Source organism: Pimephales promelas, chromosome 9 (assembly GCF_988280905.1).
Source record: "Pimephales promelas chromosome 9, fPimPro1.hap1.1, whole genome shotgun sequence".
NCBI lineage: Eukaryota > Metazoa > Chordata > Actinopteri > Cypriniformes > Leuciscidae > Pimephales > Pimephales promelas.
The window spans coordinates 3423059-3447340 of NC_142777.1; the positions used below are offsets into that span (position 1 = coordinate 3423059).

At 38.7% G+C, this 24282-nt stretch overlaps 1 protein-coding gene across 6 annotated transcripts in view; it reads left to right on the forward strand.

Annotated features, from left to right (window-relative positions):
• Positions 1-24282, forward strand: part of gria3b (glutamate receptor, ionotropic, AMPA 3b) — a 199061-nt gene that overhangs the window by 168071 nt on the left and 6708 nt on the right. For 3 of the 6 annotated variants that reach the window (XR_016169632.1, XM_039694143.2, XM_039694142.2), the window contains exons 13-14: positions 18470-18717; positions 19478-19592. Coding sequence is in view for 5 of the 6 variants with exons in the window: in XM_039694143.2 (XP_039550077.1) it covers positions 18470-18717; positions 19478-19592 (363 nt within the window). In the remaining variant the exon portion in view is untranslated. Of the gene's footprint in view, positions 1-18469; positions 18718-19477; positions 19619-24282 lie in introns of all 6 variants that reach the window. The other 3 variants (XM_039694141.2, XM_039694144.2, XM_089134685.1) reach the window with 2 other exon arrangements.

The following is a 24282-nucleotide window of genomic DNA, read 5'->3' on the forward strand; positions in this document are numbered from 1 at the left end:
TTTCACAAGTCCACAAGAACACAAGTACAGACAAGTACGCATATTGAGAAACGGCCTTCATTTCTGAAGTGCCATGATGCGTACAACAACAGGTGTAATAAACGCTGCCAGAATCACGTTTATCTGTGTTGGATAATCCCAGTTTTCCGGGTTGTAAAATGACTTGATGAAATGACATTCGTCCGTGTTTCACTCTGGATGCAGGTATCTTGGCGTCTCCAAGTTTAGTAGTGTAGTTTTACCAGCTTCACCGGTTAAGTAAGCTTGGATCATGGAAATTCATTACAGCAGGGTGGCCACCTGGAGCTTGTTGTTGGAGGAAAAACAAACAGGAACATTAGTTCTGCCAAGAGCTGCAACCATTTCTTTCCCACACCTACTTGTTAGGGAAATTCTTCTCTTTTAGCTAACAAAGTGAGTTTGGTGTGCATTATACATCCCTTTTTGATGAGGCAGTCATTAAGTCAATGGAGATGATTGCTGTACAACCTTGAGTTAGCCTGAGCTGTCAGACTGAAGCCTAATCAAATCCCACATATAGCCATAGAGGTCAGCTCTGAAACCCTAATTAGTGGCTTTACCTGGGCCTGCAAATTGTGCGTAATGAAAAGCGCCCTAGAGGGTCAAAAAGTACACTTGAGAGATATTGAGAATAAAGTAAGAAATACATCCATGAGCACATCGAGACTGACATTCCAATTAGGGCTGAAATTAACCATCTTCGTGATCCTGTAGTACTTACACACACATCCATCGGGCGGGATGTTTACCGCCCCGTCGGTCGCAGGTTTGTTTGGCGGTGTGTGTTTGATGTCATTAAATGAGGTTTGCAAAGTCGACAACCGAGGGGTTTGGGGATCTCAAATATTCTATATGATGAGTGTCCCGGTTACCCTCTACAGCGCTCTGATTTCCACTGACATGTGTGAACGGCAATTCCAGGGGACTTTTAATTAAGATTACAGAGACCTGACAGGGGGAAAAAAATCCTGATTAATGGAGATTCAAGCTCTATTTTAGATCTGTTTTCAGGAAACACATTCCTGTTTAATTAGAGCCATACGGCAGAGAACAGCTGGATGTTTCAAATCATCCGCAACATTTGCAGCAAGACATATGTCATCCTCTTTGACACATCTCCCAAGTTTATCATTTCCTTTCCAAATATGCATATATTTACTTCATTTATTTTGGTGGTTTACTCAACATTTCCAATTAATGTTGTGTTTTGAGCTCAACTCTGCACTCGGAGAACCGACTGCACAATGTGTCAATATTAACATACTGATACATTGATGTAATGCAATAAATTGCTTGTGGAATTTAATAACTGATAATAACTGATTAACTGATAATAAAAGAATAACTTAATAACTGATTAATAACTGACTTAATAATGTGTTCATTTCGTATAGAATTTTTCACTTTTAAAATCCTCCGATTCCACACATCATTTCGAATCTTTGGCATTTATGGAAAATAATTATGCACTGTACATTATGTGTTTGTTGCCTTAATGTAAAAGGTAGGGCTGTCAAACGATTAATCGCGATTAATCGCATCCAAAATAAAAGTTTTTTTTTTACATAATATATGTGGGTGCACTGTGTATAATTATTATATATATTTAAATACACACACATGCTTGTATATATTTAATAAATATTTTCATATATATACTGTTTATAGATTTATATATAATTTATATTATATATAAATATAAATATTTTATATATAAAATTTTTTTTTCTTAAATATACAGTATATGCATGTGTGTGTATTTATATATATACAAAATAATTATACACAGTGCACCCACACATATTATGTAAACACAAACTTTTATTTTGGATGCGATTAATCGTGATTAATCATTTGACAGCCCTAGTAAAAAGGGATTCATTCAAGTTATAGTCTCACATAGCCAGATCTATAAAGTATACACGAGTGCGAGCACGAGCAATAAGCTGCTTTAGTTCACTTAACGGCCACCGGTGTCGCTAATAACAAGCGTTTCTTTACTCTACACTCTTCCCCTTTAAAGGAGAACTCCGGCGAACAATGAACCTTTGGTCTAATAAAACATCGGTACATAGTCAACCGTTCTCTGAGTTTTGTTTTCATGATAATCGAATGTAAAGAGTTTTATCTCTAAAAACTGTTTAGCGTATAATGCTAGTAATGGGGGCATTGAGTAAGTAAAAAGAAATCGCTAGTTTATACCACTAACAAGGCTCAAAATAGCCCCACACTCACACAGTAACATAATGAGGCTCCATACATGCAAAACGAAGCATTGAGAACTTTGTAAGTGTACAGACCATTTAATAAGAAGATACTTTATGAAGACAGTTCACTTCGCGTATACAGGCAGGAACCATCTTAAAAAATAGTCTCGATAAGTCGATCCCCGAACGCCATTCATACAGTTCAGAAGTTCGTTGAACTTCATAGAGTTCAGATCACTCAGCACGACGTTCGTGGTTTGACTTATCGAGACTATTTTTTAAGATGGCTCCTGTCTGTATACGCAAAGTGAACTGTCTTCATAAAGTATCTTCTTATTAAACGGTGTGTACACTTACAAAGTTCTCAATGCTTCGTTTTGCATGTATGGAGCCTCATTATGTTACTGCGTTAGTGTGGGGCTATTTTGAGCCTTGTTAGTGGTATAAACTAGCGATTTCTTTTTACTTAGTCAATGCCCCCATTACTAGCATTATACGCTAAACAGTTTTTAGAGATAAAACTCTTTACATTCGATTATCATGAAAACAAATCTCAGAGAACGGTTGACTATGTACCGATGTTTTATTAGACCAAAGGTTCATTGTTCGCCGGAGTTCTCCTTTAACAGAACAGCTCTCACATACTCAAGGCTTATCTTATCTTATCGGGTATGGATGGTCGAGTCACATTAAACCGAAAGCTGTCTCCCTGACGAGATGAAATATTACATTTATTAAAAGCAGATATGGTGCATGAACTCTTTTTTAATATTTAAAACCATCACTGTGCCTCTGGCCCTGATGAATCTGTAATGATTGAGAGAGTTGGTTCAGGTTATTCCTGCGCTGAGCCTTCTAATGCTGTTAAAATGCCATTCTTCATTGACAGTTTTTAGAGCAATGGAGAGATTGTCAAAATCTCGAACAGCGAAGTGTCATTCAGTTTGTCCTACTGACAATGGAGATGATTCTTTTGACATTGATATATATTTATTCTCCTCTACAACGCAAAAAGTTTTATTGAAAGTGTGCATGCGGTGAGATGATGCGGTTGTGGATAGCATGTAATCCTTGATCAATATCTTCTCAAGGTGCTCACATCTGTTTCTCACATTCATTTGACCTTTAGGTAGGCCGATTGAGAACAAATTCTCATCAACGGCGACCTGGCCAAGATAAGGCGAAAAATGTGCAAGACAACATAAAGTTACATAATAAATACACAAAACACATGAGAGCAAATTTACAAATTACAGTGAAACACAATAAGGCAATACAGGGTCAAGAGAACAGGATAAGGTATATGTAATTCTGTTGAGTAACCTAGTTAAGGCACAAATGAATGTATTTTTAAAATAAAAAATAAATAGATAAAGTCATTTATGACAGTCGTGCAACTGAAAGAGGTCCACTCTACAATACAATACAAAGATAATTAACAGGTACATAGATCAGGTGTTCAGAAAGAAGTTGTTTAAAGGCAACAGGTGATATAAGTGCTTCAAGTTTTAGGGTTTTTTGTAATTCGTTCCAGTCCTTAGCTGCTGCAAACTGGAAGGATTGGTGGTCGAATGATGTGCGCACTTTCGGGGTGACTAAGGCGATATACCTATTAGATCGTAGACTGCGAGTGGGTAGAGCAATGGAAACTAAGCAGCTTAAGTACAGTAGGACTTTGCCAAGCAGAGACTTGTGAATAAGCTGGTACCAATGAGTTAAATGCCAAGTAGTTACGGTAATGACGGCCAGTCGACGTGGTGGGTGTTGTAAGGGGCATTTGTAACAAAGCGTATGACGCTATCCAGTTTTTTCAGCAAAGAGATAGATGACATCGCCAAAGTCGAACATTGGAATGATAGTCATTTCCGCCAAAGCAAGTTTGGCACCATAAGTAAAAGTGGCCCTGTTGCGGAAAAGAATTAAAGAATTCTTTAATTTTAGAACTTAGTTTGTTACTGTGTGGCTGGAAGGAGAGAGAACTGTCTAACAAAACACCTAGGTAACTCAGACCCATCCAGCGTGGTGATGTCAGGTAGACAAGCAGGTGTTGGCAGTGAACGGTTGAAAAGCATACACTTAGTTAAACCTCAATTTAATAACAACTGAAGATTTTGGAAGGAATGTTGAATAGTATTGAAACTCTCCTGTAGATTTTTGAGCACAGTATCCAACGAAGGGCCTGATGTATACAGGATGGTATCATCTGCATAAAGATGGATTTGAGACTCACCGGCAACAAGAGCCACATCGTTGATGTAGAATAGAGTCGGCCCTAGAATCGAGCCCTGTGGCACCCCCATTGAGACAGGCATGGGTCCTGACAACAGACCCTCCGATTTAACACGCTGGACCTGTCAGAGAGATAGTTAGATTTCAATTGATGACACTTTATTTTGATAGTCCACTTTAAGCATTCTACTAACTAAAAGGAACTTTGCAAGTACATGTCAACTAGCTAGCAGTCATCAGAGTATTAGCAGACTGTCTGCTTGATATCTACAAATGAGAAGTGAGAACAAAGGGCTCAGGAAAAAAACATAGACAGTATAAGAAGTGGACAGAGCCAGACTCAAACTGACTCAAATAGAGGTTGACGACGTAGATGTGATGTGAGCAACCCGTCTGTCTTCTATTGGCTGTGGCATGAGAAATCTGAATCATTCCCTTCCGAAACATGCAGAGGCGGAGAGTCTGAGTAGGAGCTGTCCATGAGCTAGGAGCAGGAGACACTTTTGCTAGGTATTCTGATTAATTATTTTGTCATTTTGCCTCCACGTTTCCCCGATTGCGCACGAGCTTCTCCTCCTGTCCATACGGTAATCTCTCTACTGTGTGACAGAGAGTCGCGTGGGTGTGACGCAATCGTTAGCCTACTTTTACAAAAAACTGCTTCTACGGGGCCATAAAATAAGTTACAAGGAAATGGAGCATTTTATACATTGTCGTGTTTCTTTAGAAATAAATAATCAGTCCCTCCAGAAAAACGCGATTATGCGATCGCTGAATTAGCCAAAATCAGCCAAAGTCCGCATATTTATGCGGGGGCCGCATTTTTTCAAATACGCCTCACTTTCGCCGCATAAATTGCCGATTTCCGTGCAAAATATGCGGGGTTTGCATAATTTCATAATCCTCGCATTTTCGTTGCAAAAAAAAGTCACATGTATCTTAGCAGAAAGTTGAAAAATGTTGCGTTTGCTTCACACAAGAGCAGCCATTTCCCCCTGTTTCCATGGGAACGTTATGAAGTGACGCAATTACGCGACGCCAGACAGACTCACGGAGGCGATTGACATCTCACAAATCGAACTCGTATTGTCACACAAACTGTCTGTCACACGTTCTACTGTCACATCGTTACTTAATAAACAACATAAGATAAAAGTAGTAGCATCAAACAGAAATTACCCGCACACATGGGGTGTTCGAGGCGCACATATAACACTGCAGAGAGTTCAACAGGGAGCGCGCAGCTCTTAAAGGGGCCACACCTTATTTACACTCTTACAGTCTGAAATAAAACAAGATGAGAAATTAAATATTCCCAGCACTTTCTATGATGTAGTATGCTTGTTTATCAAAGGAAGTAATAAGAAATGACTCTTATATTAACAGGATGTTGGGGGAATCACTTTTTTTCTCTTTTTCATCAAACCGCAATTTTTGCAAGTTCCCTCAATTTTTGTAAATTCCAGCAATTTCATCGCATAAAATTGCATAAATATCCCACATATTCCATCGCATTTTTAAAGAAAACTGGCCGCATAATCAATCAATTTTTGCCCGCAACAATCACAAAAAAAAACTCCGTGTTTTTCTGGAAGGGCTGAATACTATTATGGTAAATGTTAAATATAGATCGCAAATTTTTTCACAAATTTTTGGAAATTACCACCACAAAATCAGTCATTTTGATCGCAAAAATCACAAAAAAAAAATCGTGAAATCCTGGAGGGACTGAATAATGGACAAATGGGGTCTTCAAACGCCTCAGATGTAAAGTTTTTCACTGTCAAAGTGACGCCAAAATGAATGGGAGTCAATGGGAATGCTAACGCAAGTGAAGTTTGTGAAGCTACAAGACGAAGCTACAAGATGTCAGCTCCCGCAAGGCTTCAACTTCCGGTCGATGGATTACCCCCTTGGAAAAAAACACAAACATAAACCTATCATAAAGTGGGTTATACTTTATATTAGATGACCTTAAATACTATATTGATACTATACTGACTGTAACACAACCATTTACTCAAAACCTTTACTCCTAAACCCAACTATACCTCAAACGCATTAGCAGTAAATGTAGGAGTGCATAGTCATGTGGGTATTTATTGTTAGTACATACAGTAGTAGTTTAGGCCACCTAAAATAAAGTGTGACCTTAGAGAGTAAAACTGGAAAGACAAATTACAGTGCGATGGTAGCAGACAGATTCCCAGTAGCTTTTCATTGAACACCACAACGAAGAGCATCCTTTAGGATGTGGTATATTGCTAATTTAAAGGGGTGGTAAAGTATGATTGCACTTTTCTAACTTTAGTTAGGGTGAAATGTTGCCGTTTGAGCATAAACATCATTATCAAAGTTACGACGTGATGAATGTTGACAGTGCAGGAACAGCTCAGGAAGTCTCAGAGCATATATTATTTCTAATCCAAACCTATATATCATGCATAACTCAACAAGCTGCATCCAGAATGTTTGCCCAAAGCAGGGAAACACTTTCACAGCTGAGGAATTATGGGTAAGGGGAACTCAACCTTATACATTATACAGAACAATATGCCTGGCCAGGAAATGAAATGCACCCCATGGATCGAACGTTCAGGACCTTATGGCAAAAACTCCAGAAGACACAGACACAGACTGATATGTCTGACAGGTGTGAGTTAATAAATAAAATAACTCTTACCAGACATTTTTTCAAATAGTTTGTTATCTAATGCCAGAAAAGTACAGATACCAGATAGATAAGTAAAAGTACTACAGTCAGATGTCTACTTAAGAAAAAGTTGTTTTTAAAAGTCCTAGAGTACAAGATTTTCTAAATACGGCATTACTACTGCCACAGTGCTTACAATTATGGACAGAAACGTCCTACATGGAGTTATGAACAATTTTAATGTTAATACCTTGGAGAATGTAAAAAAAAACTGAAAGTAAAATCAAGTTATCTTCATCTTTTTACCATGTTATGCCAAAAGAAAATTTCAGAAAATTGGAATAGTCTGGCGAGATGGGACCACGGGTCGGCATATTCCCGAGATGGACCCGCTGCATCTTCATCCATTGTTTCGTCTGTTATCTAACTCTCACCATTGAGTTGACTTTGGCGGAAAGCTGAAGGTGATTGCTGATAGGCTGTCCCAATCAGTGGCGCCTGCACAATCCAATCACGTTTGAGAGGAAAACAACAAATTGAGGGTTTTTGAGATTTTTCTCATTTCCATTTTTTTTAGAAGTAATAACGGATACTCACGGCTATGGGTAGTTGGAGTGGAGTAAAGAGGACAATAATTCCCTCTCAAATGTACTTAAGTCATGATTACTCCCCAAAAATGATACTCCAGTAAAGTACAGATCCCTCAAAATTAGTCAAGTAAATGTACTTCAACACTGATTGGATATTCACACATAGTACACCAAGTAAAGCTTTCCGGGGAGTAACAACTCAAGCAGTGCACTGCAGAAAAAGCATTGGGCACTCGGGAGAAATATGTTCCGTCTCCAAACCAAATGATTCAGAAGTAAAGCTGCAGTGGAGAGTGAGATGGAGCGGGAGATATGCGGTGGATGTGAACAGCACCATAATAAGCTCATGGTGAGGACAGAGATATGAGGAGAGGCTGAGAGAGGAGCATGATGAAAGCAGCCTGCAATGTGTGGGACATACAGCCACTGTATATAGATTATTACGCCAATAATAGGGCAGTATTAGAGCCGTGTTGTTATGATTAATGTCTGTCCAAAAATAGATTGCTCAGATTAACTTTTTACATGGTCATTTCATGGGATTTTAGCCCAGGCTTCGAATTTTAAGTCCAGCTTTGGTAATGATTTTATGCTTTAAATCTCCCCTTTGGTCACCAAAATAGCATATTTAGCGTTTGGAAAAAACAAAGAATAAACAGTTTTCGTATTCGTCACCCTAAAAATTCATCACGCACAGCAACGTTGCACACTGAGTCCGATACCATTAAGAAAACAATACAAAATGGAGTCTTCAAGCTGTGAGGATGATTTAGTTGTCCTCTCTCTCCTTAAAAAGTGAAAAAAAGAGGGAATATTGGATCAGTCCAATCCTGAGATTGTGAGTTCCCCCTCACACATATTAAAAACAAGTCCACCAATTTCCTTGAGCTAATTCATCCTGTACAGTTCTGGATTTTGGCGTTCGCTTGTACGGTCTGATTTGTCAAAACACCTCTCAAAATGCTACATATGTGAAAAACACCAGTCCGGATTTTTTCAGAGGCAGTGTGTAAACGGGATTGACATAACACGAGGTCGTATTTATTTTCTAACGTGTGGAAATTTTGGTGAGCAAAGACTTTAACTCGACACCCTTGCCTAATTTATGCCGCGTTCCAGGCAACCTGTAACTCGTGTTTTTCCAACCTTATACCCGTGGAAGTGCACTGGAACGGCAGTCAAACTCGTGACTTCCCACCCGTGAACTCATACTAGATCGATGTACTCCCAGTTACGAGTTCTGACGTCACATAGCCCGCGAACCAATGACAGCCCCTACTGATGCAGGCGGTACACGGTGAGAATACACTTTAGGACAATATAACGTCAACTAGTTTTCAGTCCATTGAGTGCAACGATAAATAAATACCAAATACATTTCCAAATATACAAATAAAGTAAAATAAAGAGTATAACAGCTTATCTTGCCTCATGCGCTATTTTTCCTCCTCAGTTTCCCACAAATAAACAAGGAGTAAGCACCTTTGGCGTTAGAAAATATTACAAAGGCGCGAGCCCCGTAAGGTCCGCCATGCTGGTTTGTTTACATCTAGGTAGTTTGGCGTGAATGACCTGGAATGCTACAAAGTCGTAAGTTGTGGTTTGAAGTCGTGATTTACGTGTTCAAAAACCTGCCTGGAACGCAGCATTAGTTCATGCGGTTCTGTGAATATCCAAATGAGCCCCGCCTCCACTCACTCACTCACTCACTCACTCAAAGATCCACTGGTTGACGATTACATGTTGATCAGGGATGTGTTTCCCGAAAGCATCGCTAGCCAACTAAGTTCCATTGTTACCAATAGAGTTCAATGGAAATTGCGACCAACATGCGACCATAGTAGGCTAACGATGCTTTCAGGAAACGCACCCCTGATTGGTTACAAGGTCGTTTGTGACGTCAGAAACACCAGCGATTTCAAAGCGTGTTTTTTTAGGGTTCACTGCAGTTTTAAGGAGGAAATACTCAGCAATGCTGTCCACTTATGAATTTACACATGGTTTGTCTTAAAGGGTTAGTTCACCCAAAAATGAAAATTCTGTCAGTATTTACCCACCCTCGTGTTGTTCCAAATGTGTTTATTTGTTCTGCTGAACACAATGGAAGATATTTGAAAGAAAGTTTTAATCAAACAGATCTCATTCCCCGTTGACTACCATAGTAGGAAAATGGTAGTCAATGGGGAATGAGATCTATTTGATTAAAACATTATTCCAAATATCTTCCTTTGTGTTCAGCAGAACAAATAAACACATAGAGGTTTGGAACAACATGAGGGTGAGTAAATACTGACAGAATTTTCATTTTTGGGTGAACTAGCCCTTTAACCCTTATGCTGCATTAGGGACATTTTTGGTCTTTTGCAGTTTAATTTCTTTGACCATTTTGGCTGTTTTAATGCAAATGGTATGAAATTTGGCAAAATTGTGACTTTTTGGATACATGTAAAAAATGTGATCCCATTTTGCAAAATATGTATAACACACACTGTGTAGATCAAATAGTAACACTCAGCACCATAAAGACCAAAAATGGCCCATTGAAACCCATTAAAACGTTGTTTAAATCCGAGGCTGTCAGTAATACATGAAACATGATTTTTGCACAAACATCCTTTCATTTTGAAGCAAAAGCATTATATTTGCATTATATAGTGTATTCCACCAGATGACGTCACTACATATTTATTCCCTATGGGTGGAAATGCACCTTATTTTAGGCAATAATGTTTAATAGGTGGCCATTTTTGGTCTCTAACGCGCTAAGTGGGATTTTTTGCAAAGTGGGACTGTGATAATCCAAATCTAAAGTTTTCTCTTTGCATTTAGTTTATTGAAAATAATAGAATTTTTGTGTTTTTTCCTCTTATACAAATCGATGGTTTCGCAAACAAAACTGGTAATTAAAGGGTTAAAATCCTGAAATTGAATACATTTTTGGTAGTTATGGTGAGGACTGATGCTGGTTAAAAGATTTAACGTGGAAGATAATAGTGGAAAATAATAATAATATATAATATTTTAGGCAATGTTTAATATGTGGCCATTTTTGGTCCTCAATGCACTCAACGGTGTTAAAAATCTAATGCAGCACAAGGGTTAAAGCATATTAAAACACTACATAGACACAAACAACATTAAAAGCTGGATTTTCACCACAGGGGGACTTGTGGTGAAAAATATCTGATCTATGTATCTGTATGTCTATTTGAATGAATAAATTGATTCAAAGAGAAACTTTTCTCTACAGAACCCTGCAGTATAACCAACTGGAGAACCGTATTTAGCCGAAAAGGGTTCTTGGTTCTCTGATGCTGCAGAGAGCCGTTGAAGAATATGATATCCTAACACAACGCAACCATCCTCAGACTGTCGGGCATCAGTGGCTCTGGAGACGGCAGACTTTAGCAGCAGAAGAGACTCGTGTCTTCACACTGAGAGCTGTTTAATTCTGCTCTAAAACTGCCGTCTTCCTGAACCTCTCATGGCCCTGTAGAGCAAGAGCAGCGGTAAACACTTTCTTTTCCATCCCAAGTGTCTCTAATATGAAGTTTATATGCTAGGCTGTGCAGTGACACTTTTATTTGGCGAGCTGAATGATATGACCCCTAGCTCGGCACAATGTAGGCTCCGGTAATGCTCCACAAAACTGAAGGGAGGAGAGGACGGTTGAGCTTTCGACTTCACGTCACTCTCGCAGTCGGCCTGTCTCCTCTATCCGAGTGTTTATTCACACATCTTCAGGAGCTGAAGTGACATATTGAAGAGGAATGGAGACAGTTTCAGAGCAACAACTCTCTCTTGACCCTAATTGCTATTGTAGGACTGTCTCGCCGAAGGAAGGTTTAAACGCTTCCCATTATAGTCGGTTTGACCTCACATCATGTTGGAAGCATGTATCAGATGAAACACTTCTTTGTCATGGTACAAAAATTGATATTTACATGGTCCTTCGAGGAACCCTGTGTGAAAAAGAAGTGTATTTAAAGGAGTAGTTCACTTAAAAAAAAAAACTTTTGCCGATAATTTACTCACCCCCATGTCATCCAAGATGTCCATGTCTTTCTTTCTTCAGGCGAAAATAAATTAAGGATTTTATTAAGGATTTTTCTCCATATAATGGACTTTATTGGGTACCAAACGGTTCAAGGTTCAAATGAGAGTTTCAGTGCAGCTTCAAAGGGCTTATTAATAATAATATTAATACATTTTATTTGTAATGTGCCTTTCTTAGACTCAAATCGCTAGCGAACTCATTAATCAAAATGAAATAAAGTAAATAACAAAGTTTAAGTTTTATAAGCACAAATGCTCGCCTTACTCTGTTCCGTGATGCGCGTTCCTGATTCCTGTTCGAACTCGTTCATCAAAATGAACGAATTTTTTTTCGAGTCATTTGGTTCATTCAACAGAAGCAAATGACTCAAAAAAGATTTTTTTTTCAAAGAGCAAGGCGAGCATTTGAGCTTATAATACTTAAACTTTGTTATTTATTTATTAAATGATCGATCGTTTCGCTTGATAAGACCCTTATTCATCGTCTGGAATCTTTTAAAGCCCTTTGAACAGTTTGCACTGAAACTGTCTTTTGGACCTTGAACCGTTTGGTTCCCATTGAAGTCCATTATATGGAGAAAAATCCTGGAATGTTTTCATCAAAAACCTTAATTTATTTTCGCCTGAAGAAAGAAAGAAATGGACATCTTGGATGACATGGGGGTGAGTAAATTATCAGCAATTTTTTTTTTTTAAAGTGAACTACTCCTTTAAATAGAGTACATTTAAGTTACATGACAGTTTCTTAACTTTGTGTGTTCAGAAAGTAATCGTTCGGTCTACGCTTATTTTGGTGTGTTGGCTACCATACTAAAGCAGTAACACACTAAAGTACTTGATTGACATTTTAACTATTGTGTTATTCAATACGTTCAAAGTAAATAGCCTAGGCTATATTTAAGTAGGGTTGGGCATCAATAATCGAGTATCGATTGGAACCGGGACTAACTTTTCGTTTTTCCCGGAATCGTTCAAAAGTTAAAATTTCGATTCCTAGTTTCGATATTCACAGTCCGCCGAGCGGAAGAAGAAACCGCTGAACAACACCAACGAAGAAGCGTCTACCGGAAGTGTTGGCATAACCGCGCGAGTCGAACATGAGTAGCTTACGTCGGCGGTCCAAAGTGTGGCTTCACTTTTCTAAAAATTAAGGAAATCTCGGCAAAATGCAAAATTTATGACAAGTATTTGAGACAGAAGGAGTATTTCCTTCAGAAAGGCCGTTGGTTAGCAAGGTTAGCTAAACTTTTTTGACCCTGCCTCTTAAAAGAATCGAAATCGAGAATCGTTAGGAACCGGAATCAAAACAAGGAATCGGAATTGGAATCAGAATCGTTCAATATTCAAACGATACCCAACCCTCTATTTAAATACATGACATAATTACCATTATTGACATGCAACTCATTAATACAATATGTATTGGGCTAATAGTAAAACGTGATGTTTATTAATATGGTCGGCTATTCTGTCGGCAGCACAATAACACCTTTCTGAGTGTGTTCATGATAACTCGGTTGTTTATAAGGCTTGATGCTCGTCTCAGTTGATAGTGGTTTAATTACAGATGGGGATATCCATTATGAATAGAAACAGTGAGGTGGACACTGTGGGCTTTTGTGTTCAGCAGTTGTTTTGATTCACAGTTAATAACACTCATATTATGACTTATAAAGATAAAAATCCACTGTATTTAATGTGATTAGAGTCCCCAGCTGCGACCTCGTCGGTTTCGCCCTCAGATCGTCCTCTAAATGAATCTGTGTCAAAAAGAAAACAAATAATAGACGGCACCTGTCTACAAATTAGTGTCCTATTATTAGCAAAACAATACTATTTTCTTTGGAGAGGGATATGATTTATGAAATATAAACAGCATGAACGGTAGCAAAATTGAATCTGTGAAACCCAAGAAGTGACAATTTTCCACAAATTGTAGTGTTGACTGGAGATTTCCCCAATATAATATATGTACCGTATATATTCAGCTTCTGATATGTTGCACTTTTATCTCCAGAACGTCCCATAAGAGTTGGCTGATTACATAATGATGAAGAAGATCTTAGTCTTTATTATGTGTATATGAGGGAATAGCAGTAAAAACAGCCTCATATTCTTCCGCTGGTGTGTACCAATCATTTGATATAACTACTCCCATGATAAAACGGCACATTTAACAGTTTCCGACAGACACAATGGGTTGAAGGCGTCCTTTGACTTTATTTAAACACCAAACTAGTCCAGATGTAGGAAATGCCATTGGACACTTTACTTTCAGTTGCCCAGGTTTAATCCTCCCTCCACCAGATGTGTGTTTCCTCGTGTGTTGGCACTGAACACGAGTGCTTTCTGAAAAACAGCCCTGCCATAAACTTCTTTGGTGATTTTTAAGACTCTATTATTGTGCCATTTAGCGGCGGTCCTGCGAAGTGCCCATCTGTTCCCGTCGGTGCTCTGGAAGGAACCGCTGTGACTTTTCTGCTGATGCGGTTGTCTATGTTGGCACACGCTGTCATTATTTATATTCCCCTTGACGCATTAATAATTCTGCAGTTATTGCACCTTCAGTTCAGGCATGGACGGATGAAACCGGGCGCATCTGTGTTAGGGCAGCCCAAGCGGAAAAAAAAGTTACAACAAATACCATATTTACTGACGTATTAATTGACACTTACTGATATAAATATAATAATTAAACTTTACTTGGAGTACGCTATTGCACAATCACATTTCTTAATATTAAAGGGATACTCCACTTTTTTTGGAAATAGGCTCATTTTAAATTTTAACCCGCCCTCCCATTTTTTCCTGCTATTGACTTCCATAGCAGGAAAAAATATATACTATGGAAGTCAATGAGACCAGAAACCGTCTGGTTACTGATATTCTTCTAAATATCAGAAAATCGGCTGAATGGATTCGAAAACGGTAAAACGCAACTGTTTAACTCTGGGGGAGATGTAAAATGAGCCTACTTCCAAAAAAAAAAAAAAAGTAGAGTATCCCTTTAAGCCTAAAATGTTTTTAATATCACAATTAGTGGGGCTAGTTAGTGATGGGCGGATCGATCCTGAAGTATTGATACTTCGATACTGATGTGGTATCGAAAAGGATCGATCCTCACATAAAAATATCGATCCAAGTGTGTATTTTTTTTTAAACCAGTAATTTTTTATTAATTTAGCACGCAATTCAGTGCGAAAAATAAACTTCTAAGTGGAAAAATAAGCGAATGTTAGCGGGTAATTGTGTAGGATAGAACCTTTTCTACTCTTCTACTAGTCATCTGTATACAAGACGAAACCAATCAATCACAAGACGAAACCAATCAATCACAGAGAGGGTTCGATGCTGGGCTTCGCTGAGCTCAAAGGCCCAGTGTGTTTGGGAAACGAAGCCTTGCTTATGACAGAGAAACAATCGGGAGTTATTTCGCAATAAACAAACCAAAACTGTACGTAACGGTTTAAAATGTTGACATCAGTAAGATCTTTTTAATGAAATTAATATTTTTATTCAACAAGGATCGATGCATTAAATTGATCAAAAGTGAAAGTCAAGGGTTTTACACTGTTAAAAAAAAAATCTACTTCATATGAATGCTGTTCTTTCAACTTTGTTCATCAAATAATTCTGCATAAAATGTATCATGGTTTCCAACAAAACATGAAACTGTTTTCAACATTGATAATAATACGAAATTTTTCCTGAGTAGCAAATCAGCATATTAAAATCAATTGTCATCATGACTGGAGTAATGATGCCGAAAATTCTGCTTTGATCACATGAATAAATTACAGTTTACTATGGCATAGAAAACAGATAGCCTATGTTAAATTGTAATATTACAGTTTTTACTAAGAAATAAAAGTCTTAAAGACCCCAAACTTTTGAACTGTAGACTAGTACTAGGCTAGTACTATAATTAGGGTAGTTTTGTAAAAGTCACTGACTAATTAAAAGGGAGTTGAGAGCACAAATCACAAAATAGCTATTTAGGCCTAGCAGTCATGGAAATGTGTTCAGATTTACCAAGTTCAAATGCACGCTTTTAAAATGAAAAAGTATCGATATCGGTGATACTGGTCCTGTATTTACTTGGTATCGGATCGATACAGAAATTTGCAGTATCGCCCATCACTAGGGCTAGTATGATCTCTGCATATTATCAGTCTATAAATGCAAGTGTTCTTGCAATAGTTCCACTTTAGCGTGTCTATCTTTGGTCGGACAGCAGCACTATCTCTAGATATACTAAAGTTCACCCAAAATGAAAATTCTGTCAGTATTTACTCACCCTCATGTTATTCCAACCCCGTAAGACCTTCGTTCATCATCGAAACACAGAGCTGGATCACTCCTCCATACTAGTCCATAGGCTTCTTGAGGGATTGAAACTTACCGGCCTCGAAAAGTTATTAAAGACATCGTTAAAATAGTCCAAGTGACTACAGTGGCTCAATCGTAACTTTATCGAATGACGAGAACATGTTTTTGTGCAGAAAAACAAACATAAATAACAACTTTATTTCAACTATTCACTTCCTTCTCCATGGGCCTGTAGTCAGTTAACGTAGTGTGATTGCGTAGAGCTACGTCACACGTAGGCTCACTATTGGCTGACGCTGGTCATGTGTGTGATGCGTGTGACGTACAACAACAGAAACTTACGTTACGTTAATATTAAACTAGTAACCTGACTCGAGGCCAAGAGAGAAGGAAGTGAATAGTTGAAATAAAGTCGTTATTTTTGTTGTTTTTTGCGCACAAAAAGTATTCTCGTCGTTTGATAAATTTAAGATTGAGCCCCTGTAGTCACTCGGACTATTTTAACAATGTCTTTAATAACTTTTCGAGGCCGACAAGTTTCAATTCCTCAAGAAGCCTATGGACTAGTATGTAGCAGTGATACAGCTCTCAGATTTCATCAAAAATATTTTAATTTGTGTTCCGAAGATGAACGAAGGTCTTACGGGGCTGGAACAACATGAGGGTGAGTAAATACTGACAGAATTTTCATTTTTGGGTTAACTAACACTAAAGGGTTAGTTAACCCAAAAATGAAAATTCTGTCAGTAATTACTCACCCTCATGTTGTTCAACCCTGTTCATCTTCAAAACACAAATTAAAGGATTAGTTCACTTTTGAAAAAAACTTTTGCTGATAATTTACTCACCCCCATGTCATCCAAGATGTCCACGTCTTTCTTTCCTCAGTCGAAAAGAAATTAAGGTTTTTGATGAAAACATTCCAGGATTTTTCTCCATATAATGGACTTCAAACGGTTCAAGGTCTAAAAGACAGTTTCAGTGCAAACTGTTCAAAGGGCTTTAAACGACTCCAGACGATGAATAAGGGTCTTATCAAGCGAAACGATCGCTCATTAACTATTCAAGTGAGCAGACGTACACACTTTCCCTCGTGGAGTCGGAGAACTGCAGGAGTTTGGAAATCTCAGAATCTGATCATTCTCAAGTAAAGCACTGGACGTTAACTGGAGCTCTTTTATATGTTAATTATATTATTAGGTGGTGTTTAAAATGGTGTTTTATCCAGAGTCTCCTTAAAGTAATCTAAAAATGGGCTTTATTCTAACTCCAAATTTAATCTTTTCAAGTGTGAGAGCAAGAAGTATGCGAAACCCATGGCTGTGTGAAGATTTCAGTTCATTAGTGTACAACACTGTGCAAAATGCAATATTAGATACATAAACACATTTGCAAGATCAAATGTTGGACATTTTATAATTTCAACGAAAAATAATATTTCTGTGAGAGAAAAAATGTAAGTTTTCCAGACTGATGAAGTAGCGGGTGTATGACACGCCAATTCGTATTTCCATTTTTGCCGTGCTATCAAGACGCATAATCGCCTTTCAGCGTGTTTATGAACGCCGTTGACTTAACGTTATAGAAACATATGACTTACCTCAACCCCGTCCCTAAACCTAACCGTCACTGGGGTTAATGGCATTTATGACTGTTCCCTTACCATCCTAGGGGAAAAAAAAGATATGACTTACCTCAACCCCATCCCTAAACTTAACCGTCACTGGGGTTAATGGCATTCATGACTGGAGATTTGACTGCGTGTTCAGACACGCGGAATGACGCGGGCGTTAATGGCGTAGATATATACGTATACACGCGGATAGCACAAAATGCGTGGAGATAACACGCCACCTGACTCGAAAGTGGCGTATATGTTTACGCAAAAGTCATGATGTCATGTTGAGTTTTCAGAGTTTTAGTGTCAGTACTACATTAAACTGCTATATATAAATGTTGATTATTATGTATAATAATGCACTGGGGGGATATTTGTGAATCCTGAATCCTGTTACCAGTAAAAAGTGGCCGACATTTTTTTTTTATATATATATATATATATCTAGTCAGTGACAGTTCATATTCATCTACAATAATTCAGTATTTTCATCTTCAGAATCATGAATATTGTTATTCTGGTGTCTCTACTGTCCTGTGCTTTGGGTTTCAGCACAGAGTCCAAGACTATTCATTTACACACACAATGCAACACCAAATTTAGCATTTTAAACAACATTGCATTTTGTGTTAACCTTGTTTTGCAATAATATCGTATGGTGAAATGTATGGAGGCGTCGTAACACCCTGATGTCTGTAATTGACCGTCGTGCACTTCATGTGTAATGATACACGACCGCATGTGTTTTCTTGTCTCCCTCGCACAGCGTTCCAAAATAGCGGTGTACGAAAAAATGTGGTCGTACATGAAATCGGCCGAGCCCTCCGTCTTCGCCAAGACCACGCCCGACGGAGTGGCACGGGTACGAAAGTCGAAGGGCAAATTCGCCTTTCTTCTCGAGTCCACCATGAACGAATACATTGAGCAGAGGAAGCCCTGCGACACCATGAAAGTGGGCGGCAATCTGGACTCGAAAGGCTACGGTGTGGCGACCCCCAAAGGCTCAGCATTAAGGTGGGTGGAATAATATAACAATATTCTCCATGTTGTTATAGTATTCCACCTACCCTGATGTCCTGTGTTGTCATTTCCCCTCCCCCCTTCCCTTCCCTCCCCAACCCCCCCTCTATTCTGACAAAGAGGTAACGGTATAATGCATTTTGATTGTTATTTGATTCACAATGATGCTTCTGATCAGTGCTCTCTTCTTTAAATGTTTGTCTTCTTTTCCAGTTTTTCAAGCAGATTTTTATCATTTCGAGTGGCAATCATTTCCCATCTGTGTGCGTGTGTGTCTGCGTCTCTCTGCTGTCCTTCTTGTCCTTCGATCTTTCTCTCGCTGTCTCGCGTGGCTGTCCTTCCTGACTGTCGTGTTGTCACTTTTAATTTAACAGTTCAACGGTTTTTCAATTTAGCTTGTAAAAGCTGTGCTGTCACTTGTGACGAATGTTAATTGCATGATGTTTGTTGTTGTTACTTTTCTTCTCAATGACAATGTCCCCATCCCGCACACTTCAGTTTGAGACAGCGTAACCCTCCATGCCACCTTGACTATTTAACACTTTCTTTGCTCTGAGCGTCTCTTACCTTCATATTGGTGAAATTCTTAACCAAATTGTGCTCTTTCAACCATTCTGATTATTATCTATAATTGACTCTCAGTAGTAGTAGCTCACCGTATTCAGTAACGTTACCATTACTACTACTATGCTAATGCAGTAGATTGCTCACAGACCTGTGCATTTTCTTACAAGTTATGTTTTATTGTTTCAAGAAATGCTGTTAACCTGGCAGTTTTAAAACTGAATGAGCAAGGCCTGTTGGACAAATTGAAAAACAAATGGTGGTACGACAAGGGAGAGTGCGGCAGCGGGGGAGGTGACTCCAAGGTCAGCCTCAATGTCACCGAAATCGGGTACCATAGTGCAGAGTAATCGGCAAGCCTGTTATTCCTGAACCGAGCCAAACCAAATCCAAAGACAAACGCACCCTTTCAACATTAATGTGCCATCTGAGAGAAAACCAGAACCCTGACTTGGCTAACGGAGGAGAGAAAACGACCAGTGTGATTTTGTCCTACTGAGGAGAAGGGATCTTGTTTTGTTCAGCGATGTCAGTTAGCGCTAGCTCATTAGCCACATTAGCGCCGAGACCGGCGAACTGTTCGTGTTTCGGGAGTCGGGGGAAAAATCCGCCTAGCAGACGGTGGAGAGAGATTTCAGATTGCCTTCTCGCTTCGCTTCTGCTAGGCGGAGGTCCGCGGACGGTGACCCGGTCTTGCTAGTCGGTTAGAATGACAATGCTGCTTATCGCCAGTTTATGCCAGATGTTAAAGTGGAAGTGTGTAAAGGCCCTTTCCAAACCTAGTAGAATCAACTTACCAGGGGTGTAATAATATATCGTGTCACAATATATCGCGATACTAAAAATGCAACAATTTCTACTGTGAATAGTTCCCCCGAAATGAGTTTTAGGGCCTTGTTTGGTCCGAATCAAAATCACAGGTCCGGAACAAACAGATGAAATTTGGTCCGGAGAAAAGCGGTAGTCCGGATCAAACTGAACAAAGGTTTCATTTCTAGTGTGAAACTTGCAGTCTTCTCTTCCTTTCCTGCCCGCGACGATAAAATGTTCGCACGACGAGGATGTTCATTTGGCGAATTTGAACTAGCCTTGTGTGTAGTTGGTTTCGCAGGTAATTATGCCATAAAAATAACAATATAGTTGCAACGATATGCGTCTGTTCGTTCTTGTTGTCAAAGTTGCCCGCCGAATTGACAACATGCTGACGTCCATTTACTAAACCAATCGTGTCAAGATGCGGCCCACATAGATGATGATGACAGGACGCAAGTATGTCGCGTAAAGTTCTTTAGTGCGCACGCATTATTGCAAATGTGAAAGCAAACCAAAACTTTCTGAAAGTATGAAATGTATCAAAACGTGAACTTTGGTTCGGACCTTGGTGCAGACTTTCAGGTGTGAAAACACCCTTATGCCTGGTTCAGATTACACGATTTTAGCCCGATTTTGGCACGATCCGTTTGACGTACGGTGTCGTGGGGATTCGTAAACGACAACGGGTGTCGGGACACAAGATTCGATCGTATCATCTCGTATAGTGTGTCATAGTGGCCGTCAACCTATGTCGCGTCTGCAATGCTTCATGACATCACGGCAAAAAGACTAGCATGTTTAATATGTTTAACGGTCGTCCACGACGGTTCCGTCACATGTATGAGGTTGACCAATAGGAGCACAGAAGCTTTTCCGTACACAACTTTCAAAAATGGCGAAACGAAAGAGAGACGATGGTGCTAACGTTAAAACTAAAAGTAAAAATATATAAGAAAACAATATTTTACCTCAAGTTATCTTTGGAGGGTTTTCTTTCTCTTTTATTTACTTTTTTCTGAACACAGGACAGCCAATACAACACTCACCGCTTCATCCATTGTTTGTTTACGTTCGTTTCCAGAAGTCACTCGCTACTAGTTTCGCCTTCTTGATGACATCACGTACGCCATTTAAAACGGCATGCGATGACTGGTCAGGAAGGAACGTGTAGTCTGACATGTCTTGTCCACGACGCCACAAGATTTTAGGAGTCAAAATCGCGTAATCTGACACAGTGACTATCGTAACAGACAAAAAAAATGGTGTAATCTGAACCAGGCATTAGTGTCAGTAATACATTAAACTACTATATATAATGTATAATGATGCAATTAGGGAATTTTTGTGAATCCTGATAATGCCTAATATCTGATGTTACCAGTAAAAAGTGGCTATTATTATAAATATATCTAGTCAGTGACAGATCAAGCATATTCGTCTACAATAATTCCGAATTTTCATCTTCAGGATCATGAATATTGTTATTCTGGTGTATTGTCCTGTGCTTTGGGTTTCAGCACCGACTATACACACACAATGTAACACCAAATTCACCATTTTAATCAACAGTACATTTGAGTATCGCAAAAATATCGTATTGTGAGTTCAGTATCGCAATATGTGTCGAATTGTGACATCGGGGTCTCGTTACACCCCTAGTATGTAGAGCAAAAATCATCCACTTCAGCTTTAATGTCTGACAGAAACTTAAAACCTGTAGGTTTAGTCTCATCAAGGCTGGTAAGAGCAAACACTGACACACACAATGTGATCCGAGTCTTGAGAGGCTAAGAATAGCACATGTACAAGAGATTTCCCATCTCCACACCAATCTCCTTGACGGCGATGTTAACCTGCACAGCAGGGGACGTGTCTTAGTTTCTGCTCGTATGGAGGTGAAGATTAGCTGATGTGCTACTCTTAGACTTTCCAGTTCATTTCACATTGTAGGGCCATTTTCTGTGGAACTGTTGTTGTTATTGTTGTTTATTCTGAGAATAATAGTAAAAATGGGGACGCACGTGATGAGGGCTAACAGTGCTTTTTCACGTGTGTTCTCCATGAAAGTGTACAACGTTAAAAGCCTCATTTTCAGGACCTTCAATTTTGCCGGAGCACGGATGTAGTTTGTATAATAAATGCAATATGGAGCAGACATTTTCTCGACATGTTAAAAGGATTTATGTAACCACTAAAAGCATTTCAATTTAAGTGAAATTTCTTGCAATCTACCAAAAAAGTTCAGTGTACATTTGCATAACATTTAGAATTGTAAATGCTAGCCTTTTCTCCACTTGAAGATATGGAACAATCTTAGTGCTTGAACACGTTGTATAATCTCAGTTTTGAGGATCTTGGGAAGTTTTTCATTTGATTTAAAGTCAACATGAAATGGCATTCGCCGCATCGTATGTGTGGGACATTTCTGAGTGAAATTTTGGGTTGTTGATTAAATCAACTATGTAGTAAAAAAAACTTCTGCTGATAATTTACTCACCCCCATGTCATCCAAGATGTCCATGTCATTTTTTTTCTTCAGTCGAAAAGAAATTAAGGTTTTTGATGAAAACATTCCAGGATTTTTCTCCATATAATGGACTCCAATGGGAACCAAACGGTTCAAGGTCCAAATGAGAGTTTCAGTGCAAACTGTTCAAAGGGCTTTAAACGATTCCAGAATTTAAACGATTCCATCAAAAACCTTAATTTCTTTTCGACTGAAGAAAGAAAGACATGGACATCTTGGATGACATGGGGGTGAGTAAATTATCAGGAAATGTTTGTTTTTTTTAAAGTGAACTACTCCTTTAAATACTGCACTGATAATAATTGCATACTAAGGTTTTAGAAAGGCTGGAATACTTAAAACAGATAAAGGTAACCCAGGCTCATTGGGAAAAATTAGCAAAACCATAACAATACATAACATTTTTCATTTCTCAGATGAAACTGTTTTCCCAATGAGCCTGGGTTGGAAAAAGGCAAGTGTGTATAGGAGCTTCCGCCACAGAATAAAAAAAATAAAAAAAAGTAATTGTGATTTTATCTAACAATTCTGACTTTTTATCTCAGATTTGCGTGCTATAAAGTCGCAATTGTTTGTTATAAAGTCAGAATTGCATGATATAAACTCGCAGTTCTGACTTTTTTCTCGCAATTCTGACTTTATAACACCCAGTTGGGAGATATAAAGTCAGAATTGTGAGATATAAACTCACAATTGCAAAAAGAAAGTCAGAATTGCGAGTTTATATCTGTATCTGATATCTTCAATTCTGACTTAATGACAAGCAATTCCAACTTTATATCCTGCTATTCTGAGAAATACCGTCAGAATTGCATGATATAAACTCGCAGTTCTGACTTTTTTTCTCGCAATTCTGACTTTATAACGCACAATTGGGAGATATAAAGTCAGAATTGCGAGTTTATATCTGTACATGATATAACGGGTGATATATAGCGAGAAAAAAGTCATAACTGTGATCTTAAATCTTCAATTCTGACTTTATAACATGCAATTGCAACATTATATCCTGCTATTTGGAGAAATAAAGTCAGAGTTGCGTGATAGAAAGTTGCGAGAAAAAAAAGTCGGAATTATCTTTTAAAATCTTTTATTCTGAGGCGGAAACCAGCTTCCATTAGTCCTATAGGTGACATCTTCCAAAAACAAGGCGTGCAAGGCTTTGTTCAAAGATAACATGCACAAACGCGCCCAATTAGACCAGAAATGTGTATTCAGCCAGAACATAATGATTTCATGTTGACTTAAATTTAAAAACTTTTTCACAGTTTTCTAATTCCTGAAAATGGGGCCTGAACACCAAGGGAGCAGGTTTTTCAGCGCAATCAAAAGCATTGTGCCTGTGGAGGAAGGTGAAAGGTTATGTGAGCTTTCATAATCACCTTCTTTGTTCCAGCTCTCTGTTTTTGCAGTTTGCAGTGATTTGAAGCCCCCATTAGTGGCCATGCAGTGGATGGGCTAGCTCTAATGATCTAATGCAGTGAGTCGACAGTGCTGCGTCTGGACCCAGCTGTGGAAAAACACAACAAACAGAGAGAGAGAAACAGCAGAAAAATCCACATTAAGCCACCTGCAACAAACAGACATCAACCCGTCCTCCTGGCGGCTGATAGCTTTCCCACTGCAGTCGCTCTGGATAATTACGTTGTTAATCA